Consider the following 20,650-nt stretch of genomic DNA (forward strand, 5'->3'; position numbering starts at 1 on the left):
CCTGATTTCAAGAATTTTCTCCGGATGACGGACCCCGTTTTTCGCTGTCTGTTGGCTTAGCTCACCCCTTATATTACGAAGCTGGGCACCTGCATGCGGCAAGCCATCACTCTGGAGCAGAGGCTCGTTGCCACCTTGCAGTACTTGGCGACTGGGAGAAGTCTACAGGACCTCAAGTTCTCTACAGGCATCTCCCCCCAGGCTCTGGGGATCATTATTCCAGAAACCTGTTCTGCCATGATTCAGGTCCTGCAGAAGGACTATATTAGGGCAAGTTTTCTCCTTTAACACCACATTATATGTATTTAATGTATTGTATTTATCTCAATTGCTTCCTAATTACCATGATTGGAATATGCTATGAATGTCCCCTTTATCCTCATGCATGCTGTAAGCTTTTAATGCTCCTTATTTTGGCCTACATGATTTTCCTTCACTAACCTCCCCAGCAAGCTATCCTGGGCCCATATACACCTAAAGCCTAGTGCCTTAACAATGTATTTTGTCAGCTCCATTGTAGTGCATTACCCAAAACACCCCCTAAAATGTGTACAAATGTTATGTATGTCCTTAAATTCAGGCAGACTGCTGCAGGCTTTTTTCTTTTGGGTCCCAAACTCAGCTCGAACCCCCCCCCCCCCTAAAATTTTTACAATGGGCCATCAGAGGGTGTGAGGAATCTCATAAGTGGACCTTAGATTTTTGTCTTGAAATACCCCTTAAAATAAATGTTATACTGATGTCGGCCAAGAATGTTTGTGTCTAATCTGCTTGCAATGTTACGTGCAAAAGTAATTATCGTTTTTTTTTTCTGTTTTGACTCCAGTTTCCTTCCACGCCACAGGAATGGCAGACCGTGGCATCCCATTTTGCCAACCGTTGGGACGTTCCCAACTGTGGAGGGGCTACAGATGGGAAGCACATCCACATCATGCCACCACCCCATTTGGGGTCTTACTATTATAACTATAAGGGGTTTAATAGAATAGTGTTAATGGCGGTGGTGTCTGCACAATGAGTTCCTCTATGTGGACGTGGGGAAGAATTGCCAGGTGGAGGAGTCTTTGCCCAGGTGAAGTTTTACCAACTTCTCCAGACTAGTGGCTTGGCATTGGCACCTGATGCGGACAACATGGAAGGACTCCCATTCTTTATTGCTGATGATGGGTTTGGACTGGGCAAGCACCTGATGAGGCCATTCCACCAAAAGACCCACACCCCGGAGAGGCAGGTTTTTAACTACCGGCTGGATTAATGGCCAGCCAATTTCGCCTGTTTCTGACAGCAATCCATATGGCGGAGCACAAAATCAACCACATCATCTTATCCTGCTGCATATTGCACAATTTAAGGAAAAATGCCCAAAATTATATTGTCTCAGTTGGGCCTGAGGCGGGACTTCCCAAAAATCCCCTGACGGGCCTGGATACTGGCCGTCCTGGCTTGGCACCCCAAAGCACCTTGACATTTGGCAGAAATATGTAAATTTTATGGGTTAGGGGGCCATTGCTATGCCAGACCATGTGTAATTTTTTTTTTTTTTTATAAAAAAAAAAAAAGGGGATGTGATAAAATCTTGAATTTTCTTTATTGCTTGTGTTGGCTTTTGGCTGTCTCCTAGGTTCTCCTAGTGTACTTGTAGTGCCATGTGGATTTTCCTTCAGTAAATAAGCCCCATTGTCCCTGTAGACACAAAATTACTTAAACTGGTATTGAGCATTGAAAGAAGAAGCCACACATTGTTGATTAGCAAAGTTTTTTGAGTTAAACATTTTTTTCTTCTCAAGTTCTTTACAACTTTTAGTTTTTTTTTGGTATAAACCCCCCGACTTATCGGAGGTCTGTCGCTTGGCAGGAGGAAGAAGCACCTGCCTCAAAACAACGTTGCTCTGAGTAGCATGAGATTTGAGTACTCAATACAGCCTCCAGTGGTAACAAATAGGCATGACAGCATTTACTAAATTTAAAGGAGACATTTCACAAGATTTTTTTTTTTCAAATATCTTAGAAAAACTCCACTTTCCCACCGCAGGGTTTTCTGTTGTAAACCAACAGACCCAATCGTCACCCTTCACGGTGGGCTCCGTTAAACCTTCAGGAGCAGGGGATCCAAAAAGGAAAACGCACAATCCTGGACCTGTAATAGCACCCTGGCAGTAAAAATTTTATGGCTTTAATATCAAAAAGGTACTGCATTCCAGGGTCCAGTTTCCCAAAGGAGAGAGCATTCACAGGCAAAAACCTTGTTTCTTCAGATACAAGGCCCAGGTACCATTCAATACGGCCAAGATTAGACACCTTAGACACTGGCAAAAAAACTGAGGTGCTCCCTCCAGTGGGAGGGGTTATATAGGGAGTGCACTTTTTAAGTTTAGGGAGTGCCAGTGTCAATCACCTGAAGGTGGCCTATAACCCACATAGTAACTACTATGGCTCTGTACCCTGATGTATGAAAAGAAACTTATTCGTTTTAGCATTAAAAGAAGAAAAGAATGTGCTGCATTAAAAGATCACAGAATTTGCTGTGTGAGGAATGTTCTAGCTCCATTACGAACGCTAGTTTTACCACACCGCACGCTTCCGTCTCATATTTGCTTCAGAGCATGCGTCATTTTTGGTACATTGGAACAGCATACAGACAAGCGGTTTTTCCGATAGGAATTGGTTTCCGTCGGAAATATTTAGAACATGTTCTATTTCTAGGTCCGTCAGAATTTGATGTAAAAAGTCCGATGGGGCATACACACGATCGGAATATACAATGAACACCTCCTTCCCTTGACTTTTTCTGTCAGACATTCCTCTCATGTGTACATGGCATTAGATGTGCTTTTAATTTATTTGCACCCAATGTCCTGCTCCCGAAGGTGGTAACATCAAAGCAGTTTTCTTCAATGAAGGAAGAGAAAACTGCCTTTTTGTGGATCTGAAGGCACTCAAGTGTATAAAGTATGAGGGGGAAAGTAGACAAATTCACACTTGTATCCGCTGGACACCATGCTGGAGGACCCAGTTGTCTGAGTCTATGGCATCATAAAGCTTTAGGCACCAAGTGAATTGGGGAAGCCTTTTACTGAAAAGTATTTGCCTCCAGGACTGGAGGACTTGGGGTTTCAGTTCTTACAAAACTGAGAAGCCCCTGGCTGGTTGCTTACAAAAAAGGAATTCCTGTTGGACTCTGAAGATGTTACAGAATTCTGATCTGTAACCTTTAACACCCTTTAAGAGGTAAGAGTACTCTTCCTCAGTTTCACTTTCTGGATGTAGGTGTCCAATGATGTTCCAAATAATCATTCACACTCATAGGGCAGCCTCTCAATGCACTTCTTGCAGCAAAGTCCAGGCAACCAACATCTGAGCCATAAGATACTTCTCATGAGGATAGAGATAGTGCTCACTTATGAAAGATGCCTTATGGAATCCTCCCGGGCATCTGCCAAGTACCTTAGGGCTCCAAGAAAAAAAATCTTCCAGTAGTTGCCAAATAGCAGGATCTTTAAGATCAGGTTCTTTGGAATAGAACATTTGCTTTGCCCAGACCTTAAGAGCTTGGCACACTTCCACAGCAGCCACTGCAGGTTGCAAAGCCACAACCACTAATGGGAAGGACACCTTTAAGAGGGCTTCCAACCTTTAATCCATGGCGTGTTTAAAGAACAGGACATCACACACTGGGAACTTCAGGGTTTTATTTAAAGAGTTGCGTCAACAGTTGACGAACCCTGTTTTATTACAGAATCAGAATACATCACCACCTGCAAGTAAGTTTGCACTGGAAAGGACTTGGGTATTTTTGTGGTGGCTGCCAGGAGTCAACACCAGGGGACCTTTAGGGAAGAAGATTCATCTGCAACTCTCATTTTGGCAAATAAGAATTAACTACTAAACTAATAAACTTAGTTGGTGCTCTCCATTTACTTTAATTTGGGCAATGCTGCATCAGCTGATACTGACCATTTTGAAAAATTTGTAATTTCAAAACAGAGACATCACTGCACTACAGTAATGTAATATCTTGTGCAAATAGTTACATCCAAACGTGCAATTGTGTTTACATTCAATTTTTTTCTGCATTATAACATTTCTTCCACTAGGTGTCTTCAATAAAACTTTTACTTTTAAAATTGCGATTCTTAAGTACACCCATATATCAAACAAACAATATATTGTGTACTAGTTCAGCAAAGTGAATTTAGAATGTTTTCTAGGGGTAAATGGCTTCAAAGTATGTCAGTAAACCGCACCCCCCTCCCTTTTTGATACAGAGTGGCTAAAAACCCCTATCAGGCTTTGTTTGCCATCTGTATCCCTTTGGGAAGCTTTCATTTTGCTTTCTATCCTACAGACACAAATGGAAGTGAGGGGAAATCAAGCGGACACTCAAATAGGGAGGCCACATTGAAAGATTCCCCCCACTTTTCCTGTTCTGATAGGCAGTAAACATATAGAGTGGAAGACCAAAAAGATGGGCAAGAAAAGAGCTGAATATAAAGGGAAGGGACCCTCTTTACAAGAAGGCCCCAAAAGAAACCAGTGCTTTGTTTACCTTCAGGAATGGCTTCCTCTTTAACCACCGTCTTAGCAGGAGCTGGAGCGCTGACAGGTGTTGGAGCTACAGACGGAGGGAAGGCTCTGTCTTGCCTCTTAAACTTGAACTTTTTCAAATATGGAACTTCATGGAACTCCTGGATTGATAATGCAGTAAAAAACAAAATGAGAATTCTATAATCCATTACTCTAAATAAGGAGTCAAGTTACACCCCCCCCATTACCTTTGGAGTAACCCAATCCTTTCTATTGGGGGTTTGTGTTTTAGCAACACATTTGGTCCAGGCACTGATGTCCCCTGTACAGTAATAAGCATCAGTCTTGAAGACAAGCTGTCCCTGACATTCCTCGCAAGGAAGAAGAGCACCAAAAGCCATGCCGTCTGATACTCTGTCCAGGATCTGCAGCAAAAGAAAGGGGAAGGTTGGTCTTATGTTTGAAAAAATAAATAAAAAAAAAACTACAAGATTTTCAAAAGCATTAACGAAAGCATTAGGATTATGTATTAATAAAAGGAAATTCATTTACAACATTTCCCTTGCATATGAACAGCAATGCACAACTACAGCAGCTTGTAACACACCTGTAGGTGTAAAAAGGTCCCCCCTAGATGTGTAAATCTTTTTGCCACTAGATTAACCCTTTCGCTGCCACTTTTTTTAACACATTAAAAAAACATTTTTTAGGCCTGAAGATTAGCTAAAACCACCAAACAATATACATTTTATGAAAGCAGACACCCCAGATAAGACAGTGGTAGGTCCATTTTTTTTATACTTGCCCAACAGTTTATCCAGGTGAAAAGTTAATTTTAGGGCACAAAATACAATATATTATTCAATTGGAGGAGGTTGCGTCCAGTAAGATAAACACGTTGAGCTTTAAAAATGTACACACCTGTTACGACGATAAACTTCAGTACCCTAAACTGTCCATAAGCAACATTTTAAAAACCTCTACAGGTCTTCACTTTAGAGTGAACTGTAAATAATGGCCCTGGAATTATTGCTTCTAATGCCACATGTGTGGAGATATGCAACATGTTTAGTGCAAGTGGCGTTTTTGTATGTAGTTGCCCCTGACAGTTGGGTTTGCAATCGCGTGTACAGGCAGGCTCGATTTTTTTGGGGGGAGGGGGTACACAAAGTCCTCTTGTGATAAAATTTCAGGTTCTTTTTAATGTGGAATACAGGGTCTTTGGTCCCCTATTTGAGATAATTTCTTTGTGACCGATTCGCTTTTAGACTCGTTGGGAATTTTGAAAACTTTCAACAAGAACAAAAAAAAAAAAAAAAAAGGAGGTTGGCAGCAATTACATTTTTTACATTATGCTATGTGAATAGGAACATGCAACAAAGTGGGGGTTATCCTAATTGGGCTACAAGAGTGGAAATACACTGCAATTTCACAATAGTCATTCAGTATACTTACATTGGTTTCTCCAGATGGCACCTGCTGTTTGTTGGCTATAAGCAGCTCTTTAAGATCGTTGGTGCTGCACACTTTCTTCAGTTCATCTTTTATACCCCAGACAAGCTCTGTCTGTTCCTGTGTCAAGGCAAAAATAAACTGAGGGCTCAATATACATAATTAAAAACATAGAAGTAGCGTTCATAAAACAGCTAACCGTTGAACACTGCCTACATGATTCCAGCATTTGTAGTTGGTTCAGGGGAGGATACAGATTCTTGCGTATTCCAAACTGCTTTGCACAATTTGACTTTATGGACACAAAAGGCATTACTAAGAAAAGTTGGAAATTTTGCACAATGTGAATAATTGCCATTTTCCTAGCACCATTTTAACCACTTGCTTACTGGGCACTTAAACACCATTCTGCCCAGACCAATTTTCAGCTTTCGGTGCTCTCACAATTTGAATGACAATTACTCAGTCATGCAACACTGTACCCAAATGAATTTTTTGTCCTTTTTTTCCCACAAATAGAGCTTTCTTTTGGTGGTATTTGATCACCTCTGGGGTTTTTATTTTTTGCGCTATAAATGAAAAAAGACCGAAAATTTTGAAAAAAAACGCATATTTCTTTGTTTCTGTGACAAAATTATGCAAATTATTAATTTTTCTTCATAAATTTTGGTCACAATTTATACTGCTACATATCTTTGGTAAAAATAACCCAAATTAGTGGATATTATTTGGTCTTTGTGAAAGTTAGAGCGTCTACAAGCTGTGGTGCGAATCGCACAAAATTGATCACATCTGATGTACTGGTGGCCTATCTCGCTTCTTGTGACCCGAACAAGTCAGAAAAGTACAAATACCCCCCAAATGACCCCTTTTTGGAAAGTAGACATTCCAAGGTATTTAGTAAGAGGCATGGTGAGCTTTTTGATGTTGTCATTTTTTTCCCACAATTCTTTGCAAAATGAAGATTTTTCATTTTTTTTATTTTTCTCCACAAAATTGTCATTGTAATAGGTTATTTCTCTCACGTGGCATGTGTATACCACAAATGACACCCCCCAAAAAATTCTGCTACTCCTCCTGAATATTACAATACCACATGTGTGGGACTTTTTCCCAGCCTGGCCACATAGAGAGGCCCAACATGCAGGGAGCGCCATCACGTGTTCTAGAAGCATAAATTACACATCTAACTTGTTGACTATTTATTACACTTTTGAAATACCAGGACAATGACACGTGACACTGATGACAGATGGCACTGATACGTGGCAATGATGACACTTATACGTGGCACTGATGACACGTGGCACTGATGACAGATGGCACTAATATGTGGCACTGATGACAGATGACACTAATACGTGGCACTGATGACACGTGGCACTAATACGTGGCACTGATGACACGTGGCACTAATACGTGGCACTGATGGCACGTGGCACTAATACGTGGCACTAATACGTGCCACCGGTGACAGATGGCACTAATACGTGGCACCAATGACGCGTGACACTGATGACAGATGGCACTGATAAGTGGCATTGATGACACGTGACACTGACAACAGATGGCACGTGACACTGACAGGTGGCACTGATGACAAATGGCACTGATACATGGCACTGATGACAGATGGCACTATGTGGCACTGACACGTGGCACTGACGACACGTGGCACTGGGGGCAGGTGGCACTGGGGGCAGGTGGCACTGGGGTGGATGGCACTGGGGGCAGGTAGCACTGGGGTGGATGGCACTGGGGGCAGGTAGCACTGGGGTGGATGGCACTGGGGGCAGGTAGCACTGGGGTGGATGGCACTGGGGGCAGGTAGCACTGGGGTGGATGGCACTGGGGGCAGGTGGCACTGGGGTGGATGGCACTGGGGCAGATGGCACTGGGGCAGATGGCACTGGGGCAGATGGCGCTGGGGGTGGATGGCACTGCTAGGGGAGGATGGCACTGCTAGGGGAGGATGGCACTTTATTTTATTTTTTTACTTTTTTTTCTTTCACAGTCAGAACGGCTGCCGCTGCAGCCGTTCATCTCTCCCCTCTCGCACTGTCTGTGCGAGGAAGGAGAGCGGCGCTGAGAGATGATCTCATATGTAAACATATGAGATCATCTCCCATTGGATACGCCGATCACGCTGTAAACGGCCGCTGTGATTGGCCGTTTACAGCGATCTGTGTTTGCCTGTCCCCGGGGGACACGGCGAACACAGAACTTCCGCGATGCGCGCCCGCGGCGGCGCGCATTGCGGAAGTAAACATCACGCCGTCCAGGGACGACAACCCGGACGAAGGCGCCTGCTCTACTGCCGTCATTCGGCCATAGGGCGGGCGCGAGGAGGTTAAAAAGGAGAAATGTGGTTTTCTATTTTTTTTTTTTGTCAATAGGCCCGATTCTAGGAACCATCAAAGTTTCACAGGTATGTGTTAAAGAGGAAGTAAACCCACTCCAATAAAAAAACAAAACAAAAAACAAAAACAAAAAAAACCCTGCAGGACAAAGGCATAATGAGCTAGTAAGCATAGCATGAGATCGAAGCCCTCAAATTGACCCTCGTCCACGACCTCCGTTGCTGCCATGATACCCGGAGTGACTTCTGGGCATCGCTAGCTCGAGCGCTGTGACTGGCCAGAGCAGCAATGATGTCACTCCTGGCCATGCATGTGGCAGCCGTCAGTGACGGCATGATCGCCTTCACCAACGGCAAGCTCAGCCTGCCTGAGCCGTAGACACCTATGCTTGCCTTTAGGAAAATATCTCCTTAACCGTGTAGGTTAAGGAGATATTTATTGCACCTACAGGTAAGCCTTAATCTAGGCTTAACTGTAGGTTAAAGTAGTTTGTAAGAGTTTAAAGCCACTTTAACATTTGCTTATCAGATTACTTCAAAAACCTTAAAAAGTATTACATTTTGTCTGGGTGATATGGCTTTTGTTGCAATTCTGGCACCTGCCCACAGCAGCGCTGTTGTCCATTTCTTCCCTCCTCTACACTGGGCTATTCACAAAATACACGGCCTAAGTTTGGTCACAGGCAGCACCTGGGAATGGCCAAATGTTTCAGACCACATCCAAACAAGCGAGGGAAATTTTCTTTGGGTGAGCTGGAGCTAGACAGAACAGAAAAACCATGTCCTGGTTGTGGTAAAAAGCCAAACTACTTTAGGCAACAAGGAAGTCCTGTGACATCACCTTGTCACTATACAGAACCAGAAAAAGATAAAATCAGGGCTAAGAGACCTTAAACCAACCTGAAAAAACATGAGAAGTCAAAGATCACTGGGCACAGCGTTGCCCATTATCCCCTCCTCACCACCCGATTTAAACCTCGAAGGCCCCTTTCGCACTGGGTGGGAGCGGCGTCTGCGTTAAAACTGTGCTATTTTTAGCGGCGGTATTCGGCTGATAGCGGGGCGGTTTTACCCCCCTGCTTGCCGCCGAGAAAGGGTTAAAACCACAGCAGAGAGCTGCTGCAGCAGTGCTTTGCTAGCGGTATAGCTGCGCTGCCCCATTGATTTCAAAGGGCAGGAGCGGTGTATACACCGCTCCAACGATGCTGCTAGCAGGACTTCACTGTCCTGCCAGCGCACCAAGCCCTCTGGGCTTTCACACTGGAGACACAGCAGCGGCTCTTTCAGGGGGCTTTGCAGGCACCATTTTTAGCGGTTTATCGCCTGCAAAGCACCCCAGTGTGAAAGGAGTCTAACTGCTGTACTAGCGAGCCACAATTATGTACGACAATTATAGGTTTAAATCAGGTGCTGAGGAGGCAACATATCACCTGTCAAAAGATGCTCAGGTCACTTCAGGGAAGTAGCAGTGCCTGCCACACTTTGAATAATGGCGGCACACACAGGGCCCATTCATGAGGTTGGGGGTGGGGGGGGGGGGGGTTGTAAAACTCTGCAGTTGAGCCATGGTTTTACCTCCTCCAATCCCTACTGCCTTAACACTGAGCGCACATAAATATGTGCCCTCCTGACAGGCGGGCATTGGCGCTGAGCAGCCGCTCATTTGCGTAAAATATTGCAAAAACAGCTATGCCAAGAGGCAAGTATGTAAAAAAAAAGTTTTCAGAATGACACAAACGTTAATTTTCACAAAGTCTGCTGCCTCAGTTTTTATGATGGCAATTTGCATATACTCCAGAATGTTATGAAGAGTTATCAGATGAATTGCAAGTCCCTATTTGCCATGAAAATGGACTTAATCTCATAAAAAAAAAAAAATTCCACTGCATTTGTGTAGAAGGCTTCAGGGTGCCTAAGTCCAGCAAGCACCAGGACTGTCTTCTACAGTTGATTCAACTGCAGGATCGGGGCACCACCAGTGCAGAGCTTGCTCAGGAATGGCAGCAGGCAGGCGTGAGCACATCTGCACGCACAGTGAGGGGACAGAGCTTCCAGCGTCTTTGTGTCATTTCCGGTTTTGAAGCCGTGGCACGCAAATTGTCTCGGACTTACTGGTTTTAAATGCATTTATTCTACATTGGCAAAATGAGTACACATACAACCGTTAAACAAAGCGGTTTAAAAAAAAAAAAAAAAAAAAAAAACGGTATGCTATGGAAGCAATCTTTTCTCTGCGTGTGGATGAGACGGAGAGGCTGAGCTTTTAGGGAGCGGGGGGGGGAGAAACACACAGGCGTGGAGCTGGGATTTTCTAGACAGTGGCATATACTGTGACGGTGAAGAGCACCTGTCGTCACTTGTTTTTTTTATATATTAGGATTATTTGTGCATTCACTAAGGGCTGTGTTTTTTGTTTAAATGTTTAAAAATTGACCAATTGCTAATCTGAGAGCACCAGCCATTTAATATAGATCACTGTTCAGCAATTCGCATGAATTTAAAAGTTAATTTTGGGTTGATATTTTATGAATGTTTCTAAATTTATATTTTTATATTTTTTTCACTTCTAAGGCAGAAGAACTTTTAACCACTTCAGCCCAGGAACATTTTATACCCTTCCTGACCACAGCACTTCTTCCAATTTGGCACTACGTTGCTTTAAAACCCCTTTCACACTGGGGTGTTTTTCAGGCGCTTTAGCATAAAAAAAAAAAGTGCCTGTAAAGCGCTTGAAAGAAGCTGCAAATGCAATCCCAATGTAAAAGCCCAAGTGCTTTCACACCGAAGCGCTGCGCTGGCAGGGCATCAAAAAAAGTCCTGCAAGAAGCTTCTTTGCAGCGCTTTTGGAGCAGTGAATGCAACGCTCCTAAAGCGCCCCTTCCCATTGAAATCAATGGGAAGCGCCTGTAAAACGCCTGAAAAGCAATATTGACAGCAGCGTGTTGTGGGTGCCTTTAACCCTTTATTTGGCCACTAGCAGGGGTTAAAAGCGCCCCAAGAACGCTGGAAAAGTGCTACTAGTTTAAGCAGTGCTTTACAAGCGCTGACATTGTGAAAGGGCTCTTAAAGCACTTGGGCTTTCACATTGAGATTGCAGATGAGGCTTCTTTCAAGCGCTTTACAGGCGCTTTTTGTAACGCTAAAGCGCCTGAAAAACGCCCCAGTGTAAAAGGGGTCTAACTGACAATTGTGGCGTCGTGCGAAATTTGCGCGTTTTTTAATAACTTTTGAGAATATAATATATAAGTGTGTGTGTGTGTGTGTGTGTGTGTGTGTGTGTGTGTGTGTGTGTGTGTGTGAGGACAAAGAGAATCAGTGTTACGCTTTATGGTATTGGAGGAGGTATTCCTTAACAGAAGAGGGGGGGAGGGGGGAATCAAAAAAACAGGAGGTATGGTGGATTAATAGGTTACAGACTCTTGATCCTAATGGGATGAATAAAGACTATGAGCTACACTTATTTTAAATATACATGGACAGGGATTTTTTTAAGTGTGTAATATATAATTTTTTTTTTTTCCTCCTGTAGATTCAATGGATACGATTCACGATTTTGAATGCTTGCATTTTTATGCATGCTTTGAAATGAGATTGAAGTAAAGAAGAAGCCTTTGATATTGAATAACAGGGGAAATTGCACTGAAGAGAAACCCTCTGGAAATGTTATAGCAGGATCGGGAAGTACAAACATGAACTGCTGACAGGACATTGAGTTCCTATTGGTTTTCATTTGTATAATGGTAGGAGTTGAGGTGTAGATGGGGATTTTGTTCCCTATCTATCCCATATGCTATGGTTTATACATTTATATCCAATGCAAGGAGATCAGCTAAAAGTAGTTTGATCTGTATGTGCGTTATAATTAATTGAATTTAGTCGATAAAAAAAAAAAAAAAAACGATTAATCGAACACGAAAATTTTAATCAGTAACAGCCCTAATATATAGATGAGAGCGAGAGCGCAGTGTTCCCTTTGTCTTACTCTTGCTTACTCTTGTGTATATATGCATTAGTTGTAATTGTATTTGCTTGCACTTTTTGTAAATATTTTGGTAAAGATAGTGTGTATTGAACCTTTGGCTATAGTAGTATGGGATTAATTCCGTTTCAAGGTGTAATTGATTAGATAATTGGGTCATACACCTGTGTGGCACTATTTGGGTTGGGATAAATGTTCGATTTTTGTATCAGTATTTCACACAGCCAGATAAACCTAATGAAGAGCAGTGATGCTCGCAACTGTACAGTGGCTTGCACTTGTACATATTTTGGAATTAAGTTGAAGTAAAGAACAACTGCATTGAAGCATTGGTGCCGCTCTTTTTATTCTATATATCTCTATAATTTCTTCTTCAGTTTAAGCCGATATGTATTCTTCTACATTTGGGGGGGGGGAATTGCAATAAGTGTATATTGATTGGTTTGCGCAAAAGAGATTGCGTCTACAAAATAGATAATGGATTTATGGCATTTTTATCGGGTCTGCAACATCGTTCTCACTGTGATCACGGGCTGCTGGCGGATATTGAGCCCAGGGGCATACTGCCGCTGTGGGCCAGTGCCACGGGTAGCGCACGCCCGCTATTCTGCTTTTGCAGACTGACGTACAGGTACGTCAGTTTGTGCAGGAGTGCTATTCTGTTGATGTATATCAGCGTGAGCTGGCCAGCAAGTGGTTAATATATTTTAGGATTAAATTACGATCTATTTATATCGAGGATTGAAAGCACCAGTCATTTGTATGGTTTAAGAGCACCAGTCACTTTAATTTTACATTTTCATTGGTTACACTATGCTTAAGGTCCATTTAATTTTATTGGTATTGTTTACACTAGGCTAGAGGCCCATATATACAATTTTTGTTTCTGGATCATTAAAAAGAATGTGGACTAAAGCCTGGTACACACGATCAGATTATCAGACAAATTTTCATACGTTTTTTGTTGCATGCTAGTGTCATATCGAAAGTGTAGAGGTTACTCAAAATAAGAACATTTTAGTACGACAGAACACAAAGTCAGAAGTGACGTAATGTGTTGATTTGTTTTGTATGTGTTTTGTCTCTGAGCATGCATAGTCTAGCTCTTACAACATCATTTTTTGCGCTAATTAAACAAAAATCGGGTGTTGTGTTCACATCACACAAACATTTTAGAGCCTGCGCATCCAGTTTTTGTCATCCAAAACGTTGTAATCGGCTGTGGAAAGCACCATACCAACGATCAGAAAATCCAGCATCTTGCCAGAAGGCAAAAGTTATAACCAAGTTGCTTCGGGAACAAGAACATCAAAATTGTGTCCATGGCCAGGAAACTCCCCAGACCTTAATCCCATTGAGAACTTTTGGTCAATCCTCAAGAGATGGGTGAACAAAAAAATAAAATAAATTCTGAAAAACTCCAAGCATTGATTATGCACAAATGGGCTTCCATAAGTCAGGCTGTGTTCCAGAAATTGATTGACAGCGTGCCAGGGCGCATTGCAGAGGTCTTGAAAATGAAGGGTCAACACTGCAAATATTGACCCTCTGCATAAACTTAATGTAATTGTAGATAAAATCCTTGGACACTTATGAAATGCTCGTAATTGTACTTCAGTATACCATAGTAACATCTTATAAAAAAAATAAATAAAAAAGATCTAAAAACAGAGAGGCAGCAGACTGACCAAAAAAAAAAAAAAAAAATCTAAATTTCACATTCTCAAAACTTTTGGCCACAGCTATAAGAGGGGTTTATCTTGGGTTATTTTTGCAGGTGCCCAATCCTCCAGTAAGCAGCAATATAACCCAAAAGCAAGACGATTTCTTGTGTCTCTTGACGAGAAGAAATTAAAAATCACCCTATAAGAATAACCAATGTATGTTTGACCTATAAGTAATTATTTTACCTTTAGCAGCTTTTCAAGCTTAGATTCCTTTTCCTTTTCTTTTTTTAGTTTCTTCTTGGACATAGCAGATCCATCCAGCTCATCCCCTTTTCTCTTCCTACCAAGAAAAAAAAAGCAAATGTATTTTCCTTTTTCAAAAAAGTCCAAACAGTGGTTGTAAAAGCATTTTTTTTAACAAACATGTCTATACTTGCTCTGTGCAATCCTCTTCTCGGGTCCCCCGCCAGCGCTCCTGGCACCTCTCTTGCTGGCCCCCCCAATAGTTAACTCCTGAGCCCTGTTGCGTCCATTGACAGACAGCGGGACTTGGCTCTGCCTCCCCTGTCACTGGAGTTAATTGACAGAAGCCAACGGCCCCTGCTGCTATCAATCTGCCCAATGAAGAGGGAGAGCCGCTGCTCTTGTGCACGTTGCTGCATCAAACTCGGCTAAGAAAAAGGAAAGGATCCTGCAGCAGAGAAGGTTTTTTACTTAATGCACAAAATGCATTTAGGTAAAAACCTTGAGGCTTTAGAACCACTTTAAAGTCCACATTTACACCTATTATTTGGACTGAGTATGTATGCGTCTTGGAATAATACCTTAGACATTTAGGTCGCTTTCACACTGAGGTGCTTATAAACTGCCAGTAAAACATTTGAGCACTTTTGAAGAGCGTTCAATGAATTTCAATGGAGAGGGGCGTTTTTTCACCGCCCTGCCAGCCCACTGCCCCAGTGTGAAAGCATTCATTGATATTAATGGAAATAGGTTTGTGAGCTTTTCAGGTGCTTTTTTAGCACGAAAGCTCCTGAAAAGCGCCTCAGTGTGAAAGGGGTCTTAAACAGCAGTATGGCCAAAGATTTGTGCAGCAGTGAGATGTCAGGTCACTGATGTGGTGGATCTCAAATCTCAGAACTGTATGGACAGGAATAAAATCCTTTAGCAGAAGGGAAAGGAAAAAAAAAAACACCAAACACCTCGGTTATAAGTTTTTAATCAGTGATTCTCAAACTGTGTGCCGCATGAGATTTGCAGGTGTGCCGTGGGAGTTTTGAAACCATGAACATATTGAAAATTTTAATTTAAATCAATGTTGCAAAAATTAAAAGTAACATTTATAAAAATGCAATCTGTCAGTCTGTCATTCATTGGTTCCTTTCGTAACGTGTGACTTGTGCAAAATCTAGGGAGAACTCGATCGCTCTAATTTTATTATAATAGAGACCGTTCTATTCTAATTTTAAAGCTATAAAGAAAGTTTGTTTAATGATGGAGAAATACTTAATCAAGTCTGGAACTCTGAAAGACAAATGGTTAAATGAAAAGCAAGCGAAAGTACAAAAGAAGATTACAAATCGCTTCAAACTGATTTGTTCTCAGAAGCAGGCAATCCTTCACAATAAAATGTAAAATTAAATATATGTAAAAATAAATAAGTTGTTCACCACAAAAATTGTTAAATCTTTTCAGGTGTGCCATGAAAATGTTCTGATATCGTTGGTGCGCCGCAAGTTTGCTTGGAGTCCAGCTTTAAAGCTGGAAATTTGATAGATCATACAACCACAGGGCCCTAACTTGTGATGTGTGATATGGATCCCATCTGCACTACATCCCTAATTAGTATATCTGCTTGAAAAGCTGTGAAGCCTGTTATCTCTCAAAATGGATATTTTCTACCCTCCAGAGTGGAACATTACAAGGCATTAGTGCCTCAATGGCCAATTATTACAATCATTAATCAGAACTACTGTCAACACCTTATTGAAGTGATGAAATGAAGCAGCTGGCCTGTCATAAAGCTGGGAAAATAAAACACATAAATAGAGAGGGGCAGCACCGACCAACCTGGGGAGGAAAAGTCCACAATCTCCGTAAACTGCACAGCAGAACCTGCCCACCATTCACAAGCCTGAAACTATCTCCTGCAGCAAACCATATATAAACAGTAAGTCTTGGGTAGTGTAATTGTATTTTCAGCAGAAATATTTTTGCACATTTTATAAGCTATAGAGGCGAAATCTGGGTATATATGGTCATATTTCCATCTCTGTTGCCAGAATTTGACTTTATAAGCAGAACGAAGCCCTCCAGCATCACGCTATCACCACTGACAGGACTGCCATCTTCACCCGGCCATCTTCCAGGTTGGCAGACACACAGGAGCCACTGCTCATGGCACAGAAATGCTATTCCTTCAGAGCGCATGCGCCGGTGACGCCACCAGCCCATTTACAAGTAAATTTCTTCTAAACGGTGCACAGCCTTTAAGAGATATTTACTGTACCTATAGGTAAGCCTCAAGGCTGTCACTGTGACAAATGAAATTTCCCTTCCTAGGGGTAGATTTCCTCTCACTTCCTGTGATCTTCCTCCGTTTGCAAGGAGGAGTTATAGGCAAGTCAGATGTATGCAACTCGTGAACTGCCTATATAAGTCATCATCTAGGATACTGGTCGCTGGCATTTGTGGGTGTGTGCGCCACACTACTATAGTGATCTCAAAAGACCTCTGCTAAAGCCTATTAGACACTAATAGTTTTTTTTTTTTTTTTTTCAACCCAGCAGGGCTGAAAAACAAAAAAAAACGAAAATAAAATAAAAAAAACTGACAGCTCAGGAGGAGCTGCAGTACTAACTATCTGATGTTAGTCAATCTCCCCTGCAGTTCTATTGTGTTTTGACAGGGAGACAGCCCCTCCTCCAGAACACTCCAGATCAGTGCGCTTAGCCATTACCTGAGAATGCTGACTGAGCCAGTCGGCAGACCCTATTCAGTCATGGCCAACATAAGCCTGAACACCCGGCTTGCCGGACCTGCTGCAGTACACATGGGCCGAATGTACTAGGCTTAAGCCAGACCTACAGCTCCGAAATCAGCAACACTTGAGGGAAAGAAAAAACAAAGGCAGAACACTAATCTGCTAGCTCTCCGATTACATTTTTACCATTTCGACTTAAAAATTACTTATTTTCTCATTGTTCAGTACCAGATGGAAATGCATGTTGCCCTGTAACACTAGCTGCATCGAACAAGGGGCCACCGCCCCCTTTTAGTGCATGGCTGCTAAACACTGCTGCTGGATAGGAGACAGACTATTTCACAGCAAGAACCTAACTTCGGCTCCCATAATGAAAAATGCAGAGGGAGGGGAGCGTCCTGTCCGTCTGCATTCCTCTTGCCAGTGTTTGTATAGGGTAAGTGCTTGGAACCAGAGACAGGCATTCGCGATCAAAGCGGCCAACTCCTTGCTAGCAGCAATGCCATGTCAAGCTAGGGCACCCCATGACATCCCAGCTAGTGTTACAGGGCACCTAGGAAGGTAGCAGAAAGAGGGAATAATGTTAAAAAAGTGATAATTATTTAACCACTTCCTCTCTCACACATATTCACCCCATATGGACCAGCAATTTTTACAATTTTGCTATGGACCTAGTAATAATTTTGTCATTACCTAAAGTGGTATTAAACCCAAAAGCAAACATATTGCAGATTACCAATTCATTGATGTGGTGGCTGAATTTTTTTTCTTTTTTAGGTTTTATTTCCTTTAAATTTTACTTGGTGATCCAAAGAATCACTTGGCTAGCAAAAGAAAAAGCTTTCCTGAAGATGTAGCAGTTAGAGCATAGGTGCTCAACCTGTGGAACTCCAGCTGTTGCAAAACTACAAGTCACATCATGACTCTGCGAGTCATGCATGCAACCGTCAGCCTTGCAATGCCTCATGGCACTTGTAGTTCTGCAACAGCTGGAGGGCCACAGGTTGTGCACTCATGGGTTAGAGGGTTGAGACAAACCATTTATCACCGACAGAGTGCTTACAACAATAAACTTTTATTTTTTGTAAAACCTTTATTCCAAAAAGGAAAAAAAGAATATGTTTGTTGTAACTGCTTATGAAGTGTGAGTTGGAGTTTGGCTTCAACCTGTTAAGGTATCTAAATCTGTTGCATCTAACATCCCCCCAGACTGACAATGTTGCTTTCCAAAAAGGTACCCCCGTGCTACTTCTATCTGAGTGGAGACACTAATACAGGAGGTATGTTACTGGCCAGATCACCAGGTCAAAACAGTTGAAAAAAAGTCTAGGAAAAAAAAAAAAAAAAGAAAGAAAATGCAGTCACCACATCTAACGACTGGTAAGATTCAATATAGGGTTGTCCCGATACCACTAAGAGTACAAGTACCAATACTTCTTTACCCCCTCCCAGTACTCGCTGATAACGATTATTATACTTTTTTTTAAATGTCATCTGACAGTGGCAATAATATGCAGCACTGATGATGCGTGGACTGGGGGAGTAGACAGTGTCAGTGTGTTTATTTTATTTTTACAATGTAACTTTTTCAATGTCTATTACAATTTTTTTTTTTTTTTTTTTGCCCTGTTGGGGGATGGCTTTGGTGAGTTATCAGGGGTCTTAACAGACCCCCAACATATCCCTTTTGAGACAGGGAAGGGGACTGAGGACACATTCCCCAGTCCCTCTCTCTGTAGCCTCAGCTGCACTGAAGATAAATGGACAGAAGATAGCGGCTCCTCTCCATTAATAAACAGAAGCATCGTAAACAGTTTACGATGCTCAGTGAGTTATGAATGAACAGAGTCGGTGATCACTGACTGTGCATTCAGAAAAGGAAGGAGCTGGTAAATTACATATTTACCAACTCCTTCCTCCCCCTTCTGTCCTTGATCCGTCCGCAGCACTACAATCGCCGATCTCTCTGTATAGATTTCATTAAAGCAGCCGAAAGCCACAGGAGGGAGAGGAGGAAAAGCTGCTTTATTGAAATGTATGCATGGAGATTGGGAATTGTAACTCCTCCCCAGCACCGCACTGATCACCCCCGACTATTCAGGTATCAAATTAAGCAACGGAGCTTTTTCCGAGTAAAAGTACTATTGCCACCAATACTAGTATTAGTATCGGAACAACCCTAAAAATGTTTTGGGTTTAATACCACTTTAGGATAACAAGGTAGTAAATATAATAAGGACAAACAATGCTTTTTATTTGGGGATACTGTACTGCAGAAATGCATATTTTTTTCCAAAAATCCTTAAAACAAGAGAACATAACTATATAGGTATATTATTTTCCTGAATTTTGACTTAATGATTTGAGGGGTCATACCTTTCTGGTAAGCCTTCAGGTGTGCGAAGGAGGAGTGGATTGTCACACGGAACACACATGAAGATTTACCATTGCTACACTTTGATTGCACATGCGGTCATATACAAGGACTGGTTTATTATTGCACAGGCTTGTTTTTTTTCTAGATATTTTTTTTTTTTAAATGCATACAGGTGTTGATTTACTAAATCTGGAGAGTGCAAAATCTGGTGCCATAGAAACCAATCAGCTTCCAGTTTCTTTTTTTTTTTTTTTTTTTGTTTTTTTAGTCAAAGCTAAAAAAATAAACCCAACATTTCATATTTCTGATATGTGCCTGCTGTACCAAGTACTTTGAAGTACTACGTATTGCATCCTCTGTGTGAAATACCTGGTGTTATTGCCAATGCCTCTGCTCTCCTATCAAAAACCAGGCATGGGAAGCAAGTGGACAGTTCTCTGGCTGTGCGCAGGACTCCGCCTGCTCACCTCCAATGATCAGACCTGTGCCAACATGCCCCTTGTCTGCACAGCCATTCACTTTGAAGACCACCGTGCTGCGGTTTCTCCTCCCCCAGCTCTCTGAGCTCTTTATTTCGCTGAGAGCAGAGAGTATGAGATCATTTAAAAAATTGAAAAAAAAAAAAAAAAGTATTTATATTGTTTTATATCTATACACAAATGTTTTGCATTTATTTCCATTTTAAACTGAATGGGTTTGTTTTAGAAGGGGAGGGTTCAAATATACTTTAAATGGGTTGTAAAGGTAAACATTTTTTCACCTTAATGCATTCTATGCATTAAGGTTAAAATACATCCAACAGCGACACCCCCCCCCCCCCGTTTTACTTACCTGACCCCTCGAAAGTCCCACGCTCGGCTCAGACATGCTCTTCGCCGCTCAGCCTGGCTAGAGTGGATGGATTGAAAGCAGCGTAGCCATTGGCTCGCACTGCTGTCAATCACATCCAATGACACAGCGCGCTGGGGGGGGGGCAGGGTCGAGTGATACAGCCCGCTGTATCATGGGAGCGCGCCCGCAAGTACTTTACCATGCGAGTGAGCTCGCATGAACGTGTGAAGTACTTGCGGGGGGAAGTTTAGACAGCCGCCGAGGGACCCTAGAAGACGACGGTCGGGACCACTCTGTGCAAAACAAGCTGCACAGTGGAGGTAAGTATAACATGTTTGTTATTTATTTTTTAATTCCCTTTACAACCACTTTCATTTTACACATTCCATTTTTAGTACTTCAACCCCATTGAGTTTTTTTATTTTGGATTGAAATATATGGTGATGCGAGTTGAGATTAGCACAGCATTGCTTATTAC

At 42.1% G+C, this 20,650-nt stretch overlaps 1 protein-coding gene across 1 annotated transcript in view; it reads right to left on the bottom strand.

Annotated features, from left to right (window-relative positions):
* PARP1 (poly(ADP-ribose) polymerase 1) overlaps positions 1-20,650 on the bottom strand; it is a 77,719-nt gene that overhangs the window by 17,524 nt on the left and 39,545 nt on the right. Inside the window, 4 exon segments of the mRNA XM_077485856.1 lie at positions 4,547-4,685; positions 4,773-4,949; positions 5,980-6,096; positions 14,225-14,321. Coding sequence (XP_077341982.1) covers positions 4,547-4,685; positions 4,773-4,949; positions 5,980-6,096; positions 14,225-14,321 — 530 coding nt within the window.

Source organism: Lithobates pipiens, unplaced genomic scaffold, assembly GCF_037356315.1.
Source record: "Lithobates pipiens isolate NorthernLeopardFrog02 unplaced genomic scaffold, aLitPip1_a1.2 Scaffold_18, whole genome shotgun sequence".
NCBI lineage: Eukaryota > Metazoa > Chordata > Amphibia > Anura > Ranidae > Lithobates > Lithobates pipiens.